The 16,996-nt window shown below is 36.2% G+C and overlaps 3 protein-coding genes across 3 annotated transcripts; all 3 read left to right on the top strand.

Moving 5' to 3' along the window:
* Positions 1 to 2,712: 2,712 nt before the first annotated feature.
* LOC127261351 (receptor-like protein 4) lies at positions 2,713 to 6,102 on the top strand. Its single transcript, XM_051289669.1, has 9 exons — positions 2,713 to 3,116; positions 3,201 to 4,271; positions 4,670 to 4,820; positions 4,907 to 4,978; positions 5,065 to 5,133; positions 5,209 to 5,277; positions 5,366 to 5,443; positions 5,510 to 5,715; positions 5,799 to 6,102. Exons 1-9 carry the CDS (start codon positions 3,056 to 3,058, stop codon positions 5,903 to 5,905), a joined length of 1,884 nt encoding a protein of 627 aa, XP_051145626.1. The 5' UTR covers positions 2,713 to 3,055; the 3' UTR covers positions 5,906 to 6,102.
* A 4,022-nt stretch (positions 6,103 to 10,124) lies between these two features.
* Positions 10,125 to 11,597, top strand: LOC127260505 (AP2/ERF and B3 domain-containing transcription factor RAV1-like). Its single transcript, XM_051288239.1, has one exon. It carries the CDS (start codon positions 10,259 to 10,261, stop codon positions 11,399 to 11,401), a length of 1,143 nt encoding a protein of 380 aa, XP_051144196.1. The 5' UTR covers positions 10,125 to 10,258; the 3' UTR covers positions 11,402 to 11,597.
* Positions 11,598 to 13,017: 1,420 nt separating this feature from the next.
* On the top strand, positions 13,018 to 16,802 carry LOC127261340 (methionine aminopeptidase 1B, chloroplastic-like). Its single transcript, XM_051289654.1, has 11 exons — positions 13,018 to 13,254; positions 13,615 to 13,690; positions 14,208 to 14,445; positions 14,989 to 15,150; positions 15,229 to 15,270; positions 15,456 to 15,527; positions 15,661 to 15,740; positions 15,870 to 15,967; positions 16,141 to 16,188; positions 16,308 to 16,456; positions 16,568 to 16,802. The coding sequence occupies exons 1-11, from the start codon at positions 13,107 to 13,109 to the stop codon at positions 16,568 to 16,570; spliced, it is 1,116 nt and encodes a 371-aa protein (XP_051145611.1). The 5' UTR covers positions 13,018 to 13,106; the 3' UTR covers positions 16,571 to 16,802.
* The last annotated feature ends 194 nt before the right edge of the window (positions 16,803 to 16,996 follow it).

Below are 16,996 nucleotides of genomic sequence, written 5' to 3'. Positions count from 1 at the left end.
AAACAATTTTTTAAAATTATTATATTTATGTTTTTTCAAGTTTAGATAGAAATTTAAAAAAAAAAATTAAAAAATTAGTATTTAATTTAATATTTTATAAGAAAAAAATATATTTGATGTGATATTTTTTTAAAAATAAATAATATCAGTAAAAATTTGTTGCATAAACAAAATCGAAAAGGCTTTTCAGTATTTATTAGGAACATAGGCTTTCATAGGCTCGTGTAGGCTATATGCCATTTTATCCCTAGGTTTTACCTAACAAACATATAATGGGTCGACCATTTTTGCTATTTTTAAAATAGCCTTTAATAATAATAATGATAATGATAATTTTATTTGGTGAACAAAGTCTTGTTTGGGATGATTTTTTCGACTAATTGGCATAGCTTGCAAACTACTTTTTTCAGCCTCAATACACACTCGAAAAATGACCTTGTAAATTCTCTACATTTTAAAAAACGGCACCAAATAAACCAAAACATAATGGCAAAAGGAGAGTCTACTGTTCGAGGGTTAATTTGTAATTGTAATTTTCTTTTGAAATAAAATAATATTAGATGTAATTTTTTAAATTAGATACAAAAATTAACGTATATATTGCCTATCAATAAAAAAAAAAAAACAAAAACAAAAAACAAGGTTAAGGTATATATTTATTTTACAATTATTTATCAAATGTTTTAAAAAATACTGGTGTGTTTGTTTGGGGAGTGGATTTTAAATTCACTATTCATACTATTTTTTCCCAAAAAAAATATCAAATCAAATACTTATTTTTTATTTTTTCTATTATATTAAAACTCAATTTTACATTCAAAACATCTTATATGCACCTACTATTTATATCACATCGTACAACTATTCAAATTCAAAATTTTTACTATTCAAATCCCAATTCAAAATACAAATCCCAAATAAACACACCATGGATAAATTCTTGAATTTGTTTAAATTTAAGTTTGGTTTAATATATATATATATGTGTGTGTGTGTGAGAGTGCTTAGTTGAATCCTACAAATCCACAAAACCAATTAAGCATGCACCTGATTCGATCAAATATATCAATTGAGATACCTTTTGACTAATAATTGGTGAGGAAGATAGGTCAAATTACACACTTTATGTCAGTCACAGATTATTGTAATAATTATCTCAATTAAGTAGATTAATGCATGCTTATTGACCCACCATTAAAGCTGAACTAGAGGTATCGAGCCTGAGCCATAATAATCAATTTAATTTCAAGTGGAGTTTGGAATCTTTATTTTATTAAGTACTATTTGGAAAATCAAATACTAAAATTCGATCAAAAAAAAAAAAAAAACAGAGTCAAAGTCACACACGAATTCCAAGAAATCGAAATCTTTATAAAACTGAATAAATCAGTAATAGCAAGTAAGTGTTCATCAATATAATACAGAGACAGCTATGTACTGTTAATCCCAAGTAAGTATAAGTAAGTGTGCATTAATTAATTAATGAACTAATTAATTTAATAATGTCTGATCTCTCTCTACTAATTAAATATAATTATAATTTTATAATGTTTTAAGAAAGAGGCAATCGAAACCATTTGCTTGGTCTCGTGTTCCTCCCCCAACAAACCCTAATTTTACTTAATTGTGCTCCCGAGGTCTTCTGTTGTTCAATACGACGTCGTTCCCGCGAGAATCCCGGGCCGGGGTTCGAAGTCTAAGGGGGGAGCGCACGTGACCTTCACGTGGGGGATATGGCCGTTGCACCTTCTGTGTTCGACAATGTACTGTTATTAATAATTAATAATAATAATGATAATAGTAGTTGTTGATTATCCCCTGATTTGGTCTCAGGTTTTGACTGTTTTATTCTTTCATTATTAATTTCAAACTGTAATGGTCCATGTCTTAATGCATAATGGACCCAATTTAGTTACTACATTGGGCCATATGGCCCAACTAAAATTACCACAATTATAGTCATGGGCTTCTCGAAGCCCAATAATAAGCCCTGTTAACATTTAGTAAAGAAACTCATCAATAATTAAGTGACCAATCAATTTATTATTATTATTTTTTTAACAAAAGCAACTTTTTGAAAAATATATACATACTCATATATTATCTATCACCACATCAATATCAGGACAGCGTTGGAAAACGACAATAGGAATCAAGAATCTCCACATACATAACATAACATATCCAATCCCATTTACCACAAAGCTACAAATCCATTTTATTAAATTAAGCCAATAATTTCAGCATATGGCCGAATAACAACACTCTAAAAACTCAATTTTTTTTAATATTCACATCCATGACAATGTCACGGGTTTTACTACTCTATGCTACCCCAAAATAAAAACCCACTCCGACAATGGTGCATATATTTGCACCAACTTCTGTCACATGCATTTAATTACAATAAAAATAATTGCATCTATTCACTACCCTAATTAGCAAATAATTTACTCCAAATCCTTGTGCAATTAGGAACTCCAGGTCATAGCCCAGAATCTAAGTAGGGGGTCCAGGGTCTTCGACTCCAGAGCAAACTTATTCTGCATTTCCCTACATTCTTGAGAATTAATGGCGTTTGTGCAGTTGGTAGTTATTACATTATTATTAGAATTATTATCCTAGATGCTGTATGAATATGAATTCAATTAATTAATGAGGTGGGAATTCCAATCGATGATAATGGCGATCAGTACAAAAGCAGAGAAGTGAATGCAGAACGAACTACTCACGTTAAATCCGCTATTGAAAAGGTTGTAAATGATATCCACCCTGACCTTGTTGTGAGGTCCCGGACTTCATGGCCGGAACGACGAATCTCCTGGTGGCGTCGAAGGTCCCGGGACCTTCGAAGATCTATACTGCTTTCTTCGTCTCCTTCCCCGCGGCCCCATTTCTTGCTGATTCCCCCAATCCGCTGGAATGTACCGCAGATTAACTACTGCGAAAATTTTCTCGATTTACGCACGTCATCGTCATCCCATTTACTGCAGAAGTTCCTCCATATGCTTAAACGACGGCGTACGGTAGCGCAAATCTCCGCCGTGGAACCGCCATGTCCGTTCTTGCTGTCCTCGTATTTCTCGCCCTTATTCGTTCCTCTCTTTCTTCCAGCAGTAAGTTGAGCTGTTCTTTAATTTCTGTAACGATTTTGAATTCTTCGTCTGAATTTTAAATCTCCGCCGTTTCGATTTCCGCAGGTTTCAGTTTGCACATAGACTGCGGCGGTCACGTGAACTCCACGGACGCCTTCGGCGTCACGTGGGTGTCTGACCGGTTCTTCTCCGGCGGGTTCCCCGCCGTCGTATCGGAGCCTCTCCGGTTCCATCACCAGCAGGAAAAGACTCTCCGGCACTTCCCCATCTCCGCCGGAAAGAAGAATTGCTACTCCATACCCGCCGGCGCCGGCCGCTACTTGCTCCGGACATTCACCGTCTACGATAACTTCGACGGCAAGTCACACTCCCCGTCGTTCGACGTCTCCGTCGAGGGCAGTTTAGTCTTTTCATGGCGCTCCCCTTGGCCGCAGTCCATCTCCACCTCCGGCGCCTACTCCGATCTCTTCTTCCACCACGACGATTCCACGGCGGACATTTGCTTCTACAGCATCGCCACCGATTCCCCCGTCGTCGCCTCTCTCGAATTGACACAAATCGACAACAGTTCCTACCCGTTCGACTATCCAAAGAATTCCACCGATTATATATTGGTTAATTACGCCAGATTTTCCTCAGGGCTAGGGCACTGGGGCCCCGGATTCACCAACGACACCGACATCTTCTACCGATCGTGGCAATCCGACGCAGATTTCCGGCTGAAATCATCCTCAATCACAAACGGCGCAACAATCAAAGCGATTTCAGCGATTAAGAGCATAACCAACGCGGATCGAAGCCCTAATTATTTTCCCCCAAAACTTTACGAAACCGCAATTACCGCAATCGGAAAAGGAGGCGCTCTGGAGTACGAAATTCCGGTCGACGCCAAGCTCGATTACCTCCTCTGGTTCCATTTCGCTGAGATTGACGTCAGTGTGACGAAGATCGGGCAGCGTGTCTTCGACGTGAAAGTGAACGGAGAGAAAGTTCTAACACTGGACGTGTTCAAAGAGGTTGGGGGTTTCGCTGCGTACGATTGGAGCTACGTAGTTAAGAATTTGAGCAGCACCATCTTAACTGTCCGGCTTGAATCGGTGGCCGGCGCTCCGCTCATCTGCGGCCTGGAGAATTACGCCATCGTTCCCGTCGATATCCGAACTTCACCTGATCAAGGTACCGCAAACTACTATCAAATTCTTCCATCCTTCAATCATGCTCTTGCTATTCTACTGTAATTGCTATCTACAATGCTCTGGATTTCCGGATTCTTGATAATTTCAATCGCTTGGATTTACCATTATTAGCGTGCAATTATGATTAACTTGGTGTGTAGTCGGAAAGCCGAAGATGTAGATGATGATGATGATGGTAGCCGTTAGTAGGGACTGGTTCGATATTTTATATTTAAATTTCGTTACATATATTAGTTTAGATTAGGCCACTATTTCACCATCAATAATATACAATTTTGAAAATTCTACCAAATGTAACATGAACATTCAATATATTGGTTCTGTTTCTTCTGATGAACAGGGCTGGTTTAAGTTGAAAGATTGTTGTTTAATATGCAGTTGTTGCAATGAGGGCTCTAAAGGAGTCTCTCCGGGTACCCGATAGAATGGGTTGGAACGGCGATCCTTGTGCCCCGACTGTTTGGGATGCATGGGAAGGTGTTACGTGTCATCCAACAAAGGATGAGACTGCACTCGTCGTGTCTCAAATGTAAGCGTTTGATTTCATCGATTTGATTTAACCGTGTTTGAAGCTAACGATATTTAATTGTAAACGACTTCTTGAAACTGTTGCAGCGATCTCGGGAGCCAAGGCCTGAAGGGTTATATAAGCGATCAAATTGGCCTCTTGACAAACTTGGTAAGCCTGTAAGTATCCAGTTTTCTTTCTCCCCCGTTCCATTCGATCCCTTCATAAAGTTTGAAAGTTGCCTTAACTTCTTTTCATTATGCAGTAACTTGAGTTCGAATTCTTTAGGAGCTAATATACCATCGGGATTGAGTCAAAAGTCGCTCGTGAAGCTGTGAGATTTCCTACTACTTTGTTCGATTTTGCAAAGCGAATTCGTAGCATTGCCTTACTCTGGTAGCTAGTGCAGGGACTTATCGAAGAACAAGTTAACCGGGTCCATACCCGACACTCTAACCTCATCTTCTTTACAGCTCGCGTAAGTTGAATTTCTTTGATACTTCAAGAAAATCGCGTGCACTTGCATTCATTATTTACTTGAATTTTCTTGCTGACGATTTTGTCAGATTATTGAACGACAATTTGTTGGAAGGCCAAGTCCCGGAGGGTCTTTTCTCCATTGGAGTTCACGGTGGAGCTATAGAGTAAGACACGACCTCTCGACCCGTATAATCTTGTACTAAAAAAAATCTTACGATGTTTTTTCACAGCCTGTCTGGTAATAAAGGACTCTGCGGGGGTCCATCTTTGCCCGATTGTCCACTGTTTTGGGTGAAAAATGGATTATCTCGGGGGGCCAAAGTCGCGATTGTTGTATCGTGTATGATACTGTTGTCGCTGCTCGTGCTCGGGATATACTATTGCTGCATTAGGAAGCACCACGACTACGATTTCGGGCTCCCACCTGAGTTAACATGTAAGTTTATTACATAAATTGTTATTACCGTTTTGTTTGGTTCGTTCGAAAGTATGAATATATCGATGAAAATGTTGTCGTAGCTCTGGCGTCGAATCGAAACCGATATCAAAGGCAGAAATCGCTTATGGCCCTGGAAATGGAAAGCCAACATGCGAAAGGGCTGATACCAAATTACAGTACAGATTGATCAGATCATTTTGTAAATTCAAAATTATTTTTTTCGATAGGTTTTTGGATCTCATTCATAAAATTAAGCAAATATTTTAGGTATTTATAGATGTAACTTGTTCTGTACAATGAATGTTGTGTTTGTAAGATAATTGCATACGTTGTTACGTGAATGGGTTCTGTTGTTTATTTCAATTTCATTACTAGAGATGATTTTCTGATGTTATGACCACTTCAGTCAGCTTGAAAATAATTATGACAATGAGAGACTCAATGGAACATTTATATAATCTAAATTAAAATTTAATATCAAGAAAATTAGGCAAGTTGACAACTGAATTATGTGATGTTGACTTTTAGGCATGTTTCGTATGTGACCTAAAACATACATATATTTGACTTCTTTCATTGGAACTAGTTTTAGTATATTCTTAATATACGCTAAATGTTATGATTGATTTTAACACAGAAATATATCTATACAAAATGCGTTAAAAAATATGAAGTAATAATATATGTGTTTATTTAATACAAAATATATTGTTTATATGAACAAATTGAAGCAAACCAATTAGCACTCCTTTATTTATTTATTTTGTGATATGATAATTTGTAGTTCCTTAATCTTTAAGTGAGTTTTGAATAAATTTTTATAATTTAATAATTTGTAAAGTAGGCCGGTAAGACAGATCATAGGGGCGAAACAGTGATTACTAGAAATGGTGTTAGAATAATATGAAGTAAATGATGTTATTAATCAAGTGTCATTAAATATAGATATTTACGTTAGGTCCAAATTGAAGCCTTAGATGTAAGTAGTTGACCTGGCTACTTAGTTGCATGCAAACAAGCTAAGGTAACATTAGATATTTTTAAATGGGACAAAATAAAATGTTTGACACTAGCTAGTCGAACACTTGACTTAATTTAAAATCTTATTTCATTACTCGATTTTAATTCCCATCAATTACAACAGTCCTACGATTTTCATTTCCGATGGTTGTGCATGAAACAATTCGAGATTACAAATAGATGCAAATTATTTTCAAATTAATTAATTAAAATTCATTATATACTATTTTAAAATTATATTTATGTCTAATGAAGTCTCCTCTTCCCTTAGGGCAAGTGGCATTTTAATTCCAAGTGTCCTTGGAAAAAGAAATACATGTAATAAATATATTGTAAAAAATTGTAGCAATATATATATATTTATATAATAATAAAAAAAAATAAAATAAAAGTGAGTCCAAGCCGCGTAGTTGAATCCATGATCCATGTACATGATCATATTAATATACTTTAATTAATGATTTAATTATCAGTTTTAGGCAGTAACACGTGCTTCTAGTAAAGGCATAATTCCAGAAGCCTACTCTACCTATCCCATGTAAAAGAATCTTTTGAAATTTCAAAACCCGATTACAATAAATAATAATAATAATAATAATACCTAAAAGTAGTAATGGGGAATGTATATATTATCGTATATGACACCACATCTCAACCAATCCCACACCTGATAATATGGTACTTAATAATATAAAAGTAGTATATTTAATATTTCTATGGATCCAATTAATATATATATATATATTATTTTTATTATTACAACACTTGTCGTCAATAAAAGCAACTTGGCTGTTTGCGTTTACAAGTCACAACTGTCCCAGCTAGCATTAGCATATACATTATACATATGATATATATATATATACATATATATATATGATCCACTGCTTCTTATTACATCCCACCACTTTGACAATTTTACATGTTGATTTTGACTTTTGATGCTCTACATTATACTGCACTTATTATTATTATTATTATTATTATTATTTGGCTTCACATGCATTTGTTGATTAACTTAGGGTGGTAACCGTTACATGTTTTTTGTAAATTTAATAAGATATATATATTTAGTAGCAAATTAAGCAAAATCTTTAAAAATTTGTGTAGTGCATTTTGGCGTAATCAGCATGGCATTGTCTACACTAAAATTTGTTTTGGTAACTGTAAAGTCGCGTTTTAAGTTGATATGAATAACCTTTTAGGCGTTAGATTGCAAAGTGCGCTTTTGTTAGTGTAGTAGATAATGCATGGATTGAGTCACGCTTTTGCCCTTATGGCGGCTTTGGCTTTGGCTTTTACATCACACGAATGGAGGAGTCACTGTGTTTTAATTGAATACCTATATAAATATTCGCTCAATCCGTTTATTTTAAATAAAAAAAATAAATATTAATGTAATTTTATTTATTTATTTTTAAACAAAAGAGGGGTAAAGTGATCATTGTGATGAGATAAACTAGAATGTGGGGAGATGATTATCACAATGATAATTGATGACTAAGAGGAGCACTATACACACACATATATAGATATATATATATATATATATATAGTAGTTGGTAGTTAGAGAAGATTAAGGTAATATCTTCGTGTCCGATGACTATTTCACCAACTAAACTATCAGATGAATGAATGATATGTAATTTAATTTGTTGGGACAAGATAATATAAAGTAGTATATATCTAATCTATGTAGGCATTTCGGATTTGGATTAATGTCCCACTTGACACGAAAAGGACTGACGGGACCAATTATATTATTTAAAAAATAATATATTTTTGTAATGCAAAATTCCATTTTGCTTCCTCAATGAACAATTAATTAACTGTTTAATTACTGCTAATTAATTATATATACGTTGTACTGCCTAATTTTGCATGTCTATTGGCAGCCTGATTTGATTGGTAACATCTGGACTTTTATTACCATAATTTTCTTTTATTTTATTTTTGAGAAATTATATAATGTCTAGATCACATTAGTGAGTCCCATTGTTTGTGTGGTGTATGATGTAATTATTCCAATTAAATTAATTAATTGACAACGTGTATTTCACTACATATAAAGTTGTTGCTTGTGTGTCTATATGATGTATGTGCTGATGACATTTGAAATATGCATTTTAGAACAAATTATAATCATTTAATTATGCGTCTACGAATATTATCGTGTCGGTATGTTTTTAGTTTTATAATTTAAAGAAATGAGAAAAAAAAAAAAAAAGATAAGACACGTGGCAGAAAATCAGGCTATCTCGGACTCTCGCGTTCCCACCTGCGAGGAGTGCTGAGTGCCAACTGTGAAGTGTGAACGAAATCTCTACCGTCTATAAGGTGGGGTCCACCACAAGTGCATCTAATAGACGGTGGAGATTCACTGGGAGGTGTCCCAAAAATATTCCTTTTCAAGCATTATTATTATATCAAGAAAAAAAAAAAAAATTATATAAACGATGATTGAACCAAAACTGGGGAACTATATGTTAAGACAAGACTTGTTACTAAACCAGTGAGTGCCTTTAATTATGTATCGAAATAATTCCTCAACTCAAATGGAATCTTCAAAATTAAGGGCCCATCCATCCCACCAAATAAAATTAGTTAAAAAATAAAAATTCAACCATGATTGGGTTTATCTTCAACTCACAATGGGACACCTACGATACAGCGTAGGACCTGTCCGTACAGAACAACCCATGCCCATTCCCATACATGTATGTATATGTATGTGTTTCTTAATATTCACAAATACCAATTATTATAATTATTATTATTATTCGATTACTGTTATGGAGATGAGTGAGATAAGGTTTTGGCTTGTCGACATCAACTACAAACTATGTAGTAAGTTCAAGAAATTTAATAAATATTGAAATTGGGGGGACGAATGAGAAGTCGCCACGTAAGATTTTATGGGAAGGATTTAATTGGGTGTGTGAAAGGTTATATAGATAGATATATCTATCTATCTCTGTGTATGTATGTATATAATCTTTTTATCCATTGGTTGGCGTTGGCCCATAACAATAACAATAACAATCCCCATCCTGGTGGAAGATGGTTGGTTGGTTGGTTGATTCATTGCTTATTCATTTATACATAATTATTTTATTTATTTTTATCTTCATCTGACACTGATACTTGAACAATATTTCCCCACTGTTATTATTATTAAATTATTTTGGGTTTTATTACATGGATTTTTATCGGATAAAGGCTACACCCTTGATCGTGGTCCATCCTACTGTTTTTGGATTGTTCCAAATTTCTCGTTAATATTCATTGCTTTTATTTATTTAATTTATTTTTACTATATATATTGGATTTTGGATTAATAATGAGGGAGAGGAGGAGACCATGCTGACAGTAAGCAGCAAATTTCAGGGGGGATGAACGAAGTTGATATAGCCCTGGGCCACAGTCATGTGACATTATCTTTACCCTTATTATTACATAATCTCAATATCACTATTATTATATTACTACTATTTTTATTTTATTTTATTACTACACGAAAATGTGTGTATATATATATTCATCCGCCTTGCGCTGTCCCAACTCATTTCAATTCCCCAATTCAAAATTTCTCCGACGATCGGAATTCCGCTTCCGGCGATTGAATTACTCAATTAATATGGACGCGATCAGCTGCGTCGACGAGAGCACCGCCAGCGAATCGGCGGCGGCGGCGGCGGGAGGACTCTGCCGCGTCGGGAGCGGCGCGAGCGCCGTCACCGACGCCGGCGAGAACGGCGTGGAGGCGGAGTCGAAGAAGCTGCCGTCGTCGAGATTTAAAGGAGTGGTGCCGCAGCCGAACGGCCGGTGGGGGGCGCAAATCTACGAGAAGCACCAGCGGGTGTGGCTGGGGACGTTCAACGAGGAGGAGGAGGCCGCCAGGGCCTACGACACGGCGGCGCAGCGGTTCCGCGGCCGCGACGCCGTCACGAATTTCAAGCCATTGTCACCGGAGTGCGACGAAATCGAGGTTTCGTTTTTAAACGCCCACTCGAAATCCGAGATTGTCGACATGCTCCGGAAGCATACCTACGCCGACGAGCTCGACCAGAGCCGCCGGAATTACGGCGCCGGAAAATCACCCCAACACGAAATTGCCGGCGCCGGCGCAGGCAATTCCTCCTCCCCCGCCGGCCGCCGCGAGCACCTATTCGAGAAGGCCGTGACGCCGAGCGACGTCGGAAAACTTAACCGTTTAGTGATCCCGAAACAGCACGCCGAGAAACACTTCCCATTGCCGATCGGGAGCACGACGAAAGGGATTCTTCTGAACTTCGAAGACATTTCAGGGAAGGTTTGGAGATTCCGATATTCGTATTGGAATTCGAGCCAGAGCTACGTTCTGACCAAAGGCTGGAGCCGTTTCGTGAAGGAGAAGGCTCTGCGCGCCGGCGACATTGTCATTTTCCGGCGATCGGCCGGCCCGGACAGGCAGCTCTACATTGACTGGAAGGCGTCAGGCCGAGCTCCGCCTGTGCAGACGGTGAGGCTGTTTGGCGTCGATATATTGTTTGAGAAGGCCTCCGGCGACGGCGACGGCGCCGGTGACCGCTCCGGTGGCTGCAGCGGGAAGAGGATTAGGGAAATGGAGATTTGGGGGTCATTAGGGTGTGCGAAGAAACAGAGGGCCATTGATGCTTTGTGAAATTTTAATTCAATTTTAGTTAAATTTGATTTTAGTAATTTCTAGTCTTTTTTTTTTTTTTGTTTCTGATTCTGCAATTTTACTTTTTTTTTTTTGGTATGTTGCAAGTTGCAAGAAAGTTCTAATTGTACAGTAAATAGGAAATTAATGAAAAAGAAACAAATACTAGTACTATACACTGGTTATATTTTTCAAACTTTTGGGCTGCTGCCATTTTAATTTTGATTAAATTTAATTAATTAATTAATTCTGACCAAGTATGCCTGGAACTGGAACTGACATTATATGTAAATCCAGATTTCATGGAATCGCAGATAATCATGTCGGATTACCATTCAACACTTTCGGTACACCTGAAATGAAATGACAATAAATATAGATATATAGAGAGAGGGAGAGAGGATCTTTTGATATCTTTTTAAACAGACTAATCTGATTTAGGAGATTGAGATACTGAGCAAATCACAAATGCAATCTCTAAAGTATAATGTTTTTCCCATTGTTAATTTGATTAAATTAATCAGTGTTGAGTAGGTGTCTTAGTTCCGAAGGAGATCCCAACTAATTAATAACCCAATTTGACATTAATTATTAAGTTGGCTTAATAAACCAATTAATTAATGAAACCTTTTGTGGTTATCTTGACTTGAGGGCTGGCTTCATTGTCTGTAAAATTGTGGCCTAAATAATATCTGCCAGAAGTGATCAATTTACAGATAGACTTATGTCAACTTGACTAACTATTTGACGTGTACACAATTATTATGCATAACCATGCAATCCAATTAAAATAATGATAAAGACGTGGTGGGATTTTATATGTGACAAATTGATGTTCTAAAATCAATAAATGATATATATATATAATGTCCGAAAATGTCAAAAACTTCACACACAGACACATGTGTCTGAAAGTAAGCTTGTTCATGAATTTTTTCAGGAAGTCATCATATTAATTAATGATGTCCACTTTAAGTTGTTGGAACTTTCCGGGCAAATTCCTAAAGCTTCAAATCTTATGCTTTATGCACGTTGATCCCACTCTTCATTAATTCTGTCTACTTGATTTTTATAGTTGAAAATAAAAATTTTGTTTTAATTTGTGTGTTATTTATATTCAATAGTTTTCAGTAACCACTTGATGGAATATTTACAATTCTGATTTTTTTTTTTTTGGGGGGGACTATTCTGAAGTTAATTTATTTAATTATTAAATATACTAAAATCATGTAACTAGCAATTCCGATGTGGGCCTATTTACAGGTTTAATAGGCTCGCACTGGGCCTTTTACACTTTGATTTCAATTGGGTTACCTATTGCAGTCACAGACAACCAATGTGGGCCTTTTTTTTTTCTTTTTCTTTTTTCCTTATAACGGTTCCGCATTAAAAAAAAAATAAATAAATAAATTGCAAATTATTGATTAACATTTGCATTTTATATTTATAATTTTAATATTAAAATATTATTATTCAACCAAATTATAATTTTTCAGGATTGAGAGAGAGTATTTAAAAATTAAAATCCAAAAATAAAACCAAAGCGCCGTACAAACAGAGCGTCACAGTTTCTTTACCACATACTGCATTTGCGAAGAAGATTTTTTAAAACGAAAATAAATTATTACTAATAAACGAGGTATTGTTGGATAGATTTTTTTCTTTCGTCTGCGCAGGTCGACTGCAGAGGCAGTTAACGGCGACAATGGCGGTTCCAAGTATTTCCGCCTCGCCAGCGGTGGCAGCGTCCCTCCAGTTCTCATCTTCTCTTATCCACGAAGAAACGAAGCTCTCTGCATCCTCCATTTCTTTTTTGGGGAAGCCGCTAACCTCCCGCAACGCTTCTCTCTCCAGTATGCGCCTCTGCACTAATCATACTTGAATCCTTGCTCATGGAACCTAATTATATAGCTCATGTTTTTTTCATATCAATTTATGGGGAGCATTCGAGATTAGATTAACTATTATTGAATTAAATTCTATAATGTACCCTAACTTGGTGAAGATGTATATAACACTCCTGGATTTGATTATGTCGGGTTGAAAGAAGTATTCCTAAATAATCGCTAGAGTTTTTTCTTCTACAAACTTTGGCGAATTAGAATTTGGAATACGTTCAGAATATCGTTGCTTGCTAAGCATGTAGTATTTTATTCTTTCTTGTAACTTGTCTGCTTCAATTTTCGTGACTCCCGTTTTTGAATGGCCTTAAGGTTTAAACGTCACGAGGGTGTTTGTCGTTAATGCGAAGAGGTTATCTGGTTTGGAAGAGGCCATCAGGATAAGAAGGTAATATATACTTCTCGAAGATCTTGCATCAGTGGCCTACACAAATGTTTTTCGCTAGTTTCTAATCTATATGAGAAATATTGCGCATGTTGTTACCTGTTGGCTGAAATCATTTTAAAATAAAAAATCATTGAAGTGAGATAATCTTGTTGACAAGGGGATTTTCATTTTTCAGGTATGGGGGATATGCTTGTCTGTGATGTGGCTACTCAATGTGAATCACTAATTTTCTTTGCTGATATCTTGGAGCCATTTTTTCATATATCTTCATAACAAATTTTCTAAAGCAATGTTTCAAATATGTTCATGAGACAAGAATAGTTAGTAATATCCCTCACTTCTCTTCTGTCGTGCCTAAATTTATTCTCATTGTAGTAAGTCTGATCTAATAATGGTTTTCTTTCCATTTTATGTTTGTTTGGATTTCTTTTTTTTCTGATTGCATAGGCATGATGTAAATGATGTGCTCTTGTTGCATACTTGCTTTTTTTCCATAAGATTATTGTAATTTATTCAGGGAGCGTGAACTTCGAAGTTCACCAGATGCGAAACGTAGGCCTCCTTTGAGGCGTGGAAAGGTATCACCGCAACTTCCTGTGCCTGATCATATTCCAAGGCCTCCTTATACAGGTTCAAAGTTGTTGCCAGAAATTGCTAAAGAACATCAAATCCATGATTCAGAAGGCCTTGCTCGCATGAGGGCAGCATGTGAGCTTGCTGCACGGGTGGTAGACTATGCAGGAACATTAGTTAGGGTAAGAGTTTGGAGGTTTTCCTTCACTGGTACAGAATAATGTTCCTGTCTGAATACCAAAACTTTTAAGAGCCTAACTATTTGTGAATGCTGACATTATGTACTTGATTCATTGCTTGTCTTTCTGAGTAGCTTAGTTGATATGGTTTATTAATTTATTGAAAAAAAAATCATGTTTTGGAGTTTGGTTTGCCATGTTTCAGAAGCAAAACATATATATCCATGTAAATCTCTTTATAATGCTTGTCCAAACATAGGTAGTCGGTCTAAATTGAATTCTAGTGGTGCCCTGTCCTCGGGAAAGCTAACAGTGTATTGAGTCCATTCCTTTGTGTCTTCTGCTGTAGACTACATTGTCATGTTAGTTTGTTTTTACTATTATTTATTGTTCTTTATAAGTTCAATGGTATTTTTCATCTTTTTAAAGGCTTACATTTTATCCTTTTATTCTACTATAAATACTATTTTTGAGGATTAATTTGGGAATATTTGATCATAACTCATACATGCAGGTTCACTTACATGATTTTATATCTCATCTCAGCCATCAGTTACAACAAATGAAATTGATAAAGCTGTTCATCAAATGATTATTGATGCTGGTGCTTACCCTTCTCCGTTAGGGTATGGAGGCTTTCCTAAGAGTGTTTGCACATCCGTCAATGAGTGTATGTGTCATGGAATACCTGATTCACGCCAGTTACAGGTTCTGTGTTTGTATTTTCGGCAATATCTGCCAGCTATAATTCGATTGTTGTATTTATAATTGCTCCCTCTATTGCAGGACGGAGATATTATAAACATTGATGTCACAGTCTATCTAAATGTGAGTTTTAGATTATATCACTTTCAGTGCTCTACGCTGATATGCATACACAAGTCGCCCACAATATGCTTCCTGCATGTGTACTTTTTAGAACATAATTATATTGTTCTTCTTCATTTTTTCTCCTGAGATGGTTGAGCTTGTGAAACAAAATTTTATGAATTCTTCTCCATTCCTCTATTCAGGGTTATCATGGTGACACTTCCAAGACTTTTTTTTGTGGCAATGTGAATAATGCAATGAAACGGCTAGTTAAGGTACTGCTTGGTTTCGAGTACACTAGTTTGAAGCATCCTTCTCCACTACTCTTAACTTTGGTGCAGGTATTCGTCATTTAATCTATCCTTTGTATAAATTGATAATTTGATATACCATTTCCATCAATTACAGGTGACAGAAGAGTGCATGTACAAAGGCATTGCTGTTTGCAAAGATGGTGCCTTGTTCAGGAAAATTGGAAAGAGAATTAGGTGCATAATTGCATTTAGCTAAGAATGTAGAGTAAAGGCAGCATGTGGACTTCAATTTGAAAGCAATTATTATTTAAATTATCTATTTACTGGTGGCCACAACATGATTAAATCTCATACTTATCTTAGTGAGCATGCTGAAAAATACGGCTATGGAGTTGCAGAGCGTTTTGTGGGACATGGCATTGGGACTGTTTTTCACTCTGAACCACTCATATTACATCATCGTAAGCAATGGCTCAACTGTTTGTCTATCAATCACCTTATTAGTTTTCGCTAGCAAGAAACCTGTTAAGACTAACCTGAATCACATTATCCCCTACTAATTGCATTGTCGTGCCAGGTAAAATTCTTGTGTCATTATTACTATTTTTTCTTATGATCTTACTTTTGGGAATAGGTAATGAAAAACCCGGTCACATGGTGGAGGGCCAAACGTTTACTATTGGTGAGTAACTCAGGCAAATGAATTCATTTAGTTACCTGCTTGAGTAATTTTCTGTATTGTACCCTCTTTCAATCAATACGTTATGATCAGTTGAAGAATTGAAGCTACTCTTCTTGCAGAACCAATTGTCACGCTGGGAAATATCGAATGTGTAACTTGGGAAGATAACTGGACAACTCTAACTGCAGATGGCATGCCTGCCGCACAATTTGAACACACAATTCTCATAACGAAAACTGGTGCTGAGATTCTGACCAAATATGAAGAGGTAAGTAACTTTGTAATGTCCTGTTTTGGCTGATATACAAAATTTAGAAAGCCATAACAATACTTCTTGCTTCCCTGTGACACTAACTTGATGACAACCTGAACGTGCCAGTGAGGCGGCGTTATGTGAATTGTGCATACCTGAGGCGGGATTGAAATACTTCGACACCGGATACGCCGCAGCCCTTTTCCTCAGGAGTGATTACAACACTGGGGACAAATGAGGTATACATTCATTCCCTGATATAATGTATACTTATGTTACATGTAAAATTTCTAATTTTATGCAATAGCTTGATGCAATATTTGATATGAATACATCCGAGCTACAAAGCCTCTTTTTTTTTTTTTTTTGATATTGTTGATGTATTTTTTCAACAAAAATAAAGTAAAATTCAAAGATATAGAAAATATCCTTAAACTTGATTAATTAGTGCCTGAGATTAGGAATCTCTAAACACTGTAAGTACAGAAAATAAACTGGAAAATAAAAGACTGAAATTTAAAGTGGTGATCCCCAAATCTGACTTTGCTTTGTTGA

Source organism: Andrographis paniculata, unplaced genomic scaffold (assembly GCF_009805555.1).
Source record: "Andrographis paniculata isolate CXL003 unplaced genomic scaffold, ASM980555v1 Contig62END, whole genome shotgun sequence".
Taxonomy (NCBI): domain Eukaryota; kingdom Viridiplantae; phylum Streptophyta; class Magnoliopsida; order Lamiales; family Acanthaceae; genus Andrographis; species Andrographis paniculata.
Note: the sequence above shows the minus strand (reverse complement) of the source record. Positions and strands in the feature narration are given on the sequence as shown.

What these genes read in the sequence shown, in the direction of transcription:
- LOC127261340 (XM_051289654.1), top strand. Translation starts at nt 13,107, where the DNA reads ATGGCGGTTCCAAGTATTTCCGCCTCGCCAGCGGTGGCAGCGTCCCTC. An exon ending in CCGCAACGCTTCTCTCTCCA is followed by an intron (nt 13,255 to 13,614) that starts GTATGCGCCTCT and finishes AATGGCCTTAAG; the next exon opens with GTTTAAACGTCACGAGGGTG. An exon ending in ACCACTCATATTACATCATC is followed by an intron (nt 15,968 to 16,140) that starts GTAAGCAATGGC and finishes TTTTGGGAATAG; the next exon opens with GTAATGAAAAACCCGGTCAC.
- LOC127260505 (XM_051288239.1), top strand. Translation starts at nt 10,259, where the DNA reads ATGTGTGTATATATATATTCATCCGCCTTGCGCTGTCCCAACTCATTT.
- LOC127261351 (XM_051289669.1), top strand. Translation starts at nt 3,056, where the DNA reads ATGTCCGTTCTTGCTGTCCTCGTATTTCTCGCCCTTATTCGTTCCTCT. An exon ending in CAAAAGTCGCTCGTGAAGCT is followed by an intron (nt 5,134 to 5,208) that starts GTGAGATTTCCT and finishes TAGCTAGTGCAG; the next exon opens with GGACTTATCGAAGAACAAGT. An exon ending in GCTCCCACCTGAGTTAACAT is followed by an intron (nt 5,716 to 5,798) that starts GTAAGTTTATTA and finishes ATGTTGTCGTAG; the next exon opens with CTCTGGCGTCGAATCGAAAC.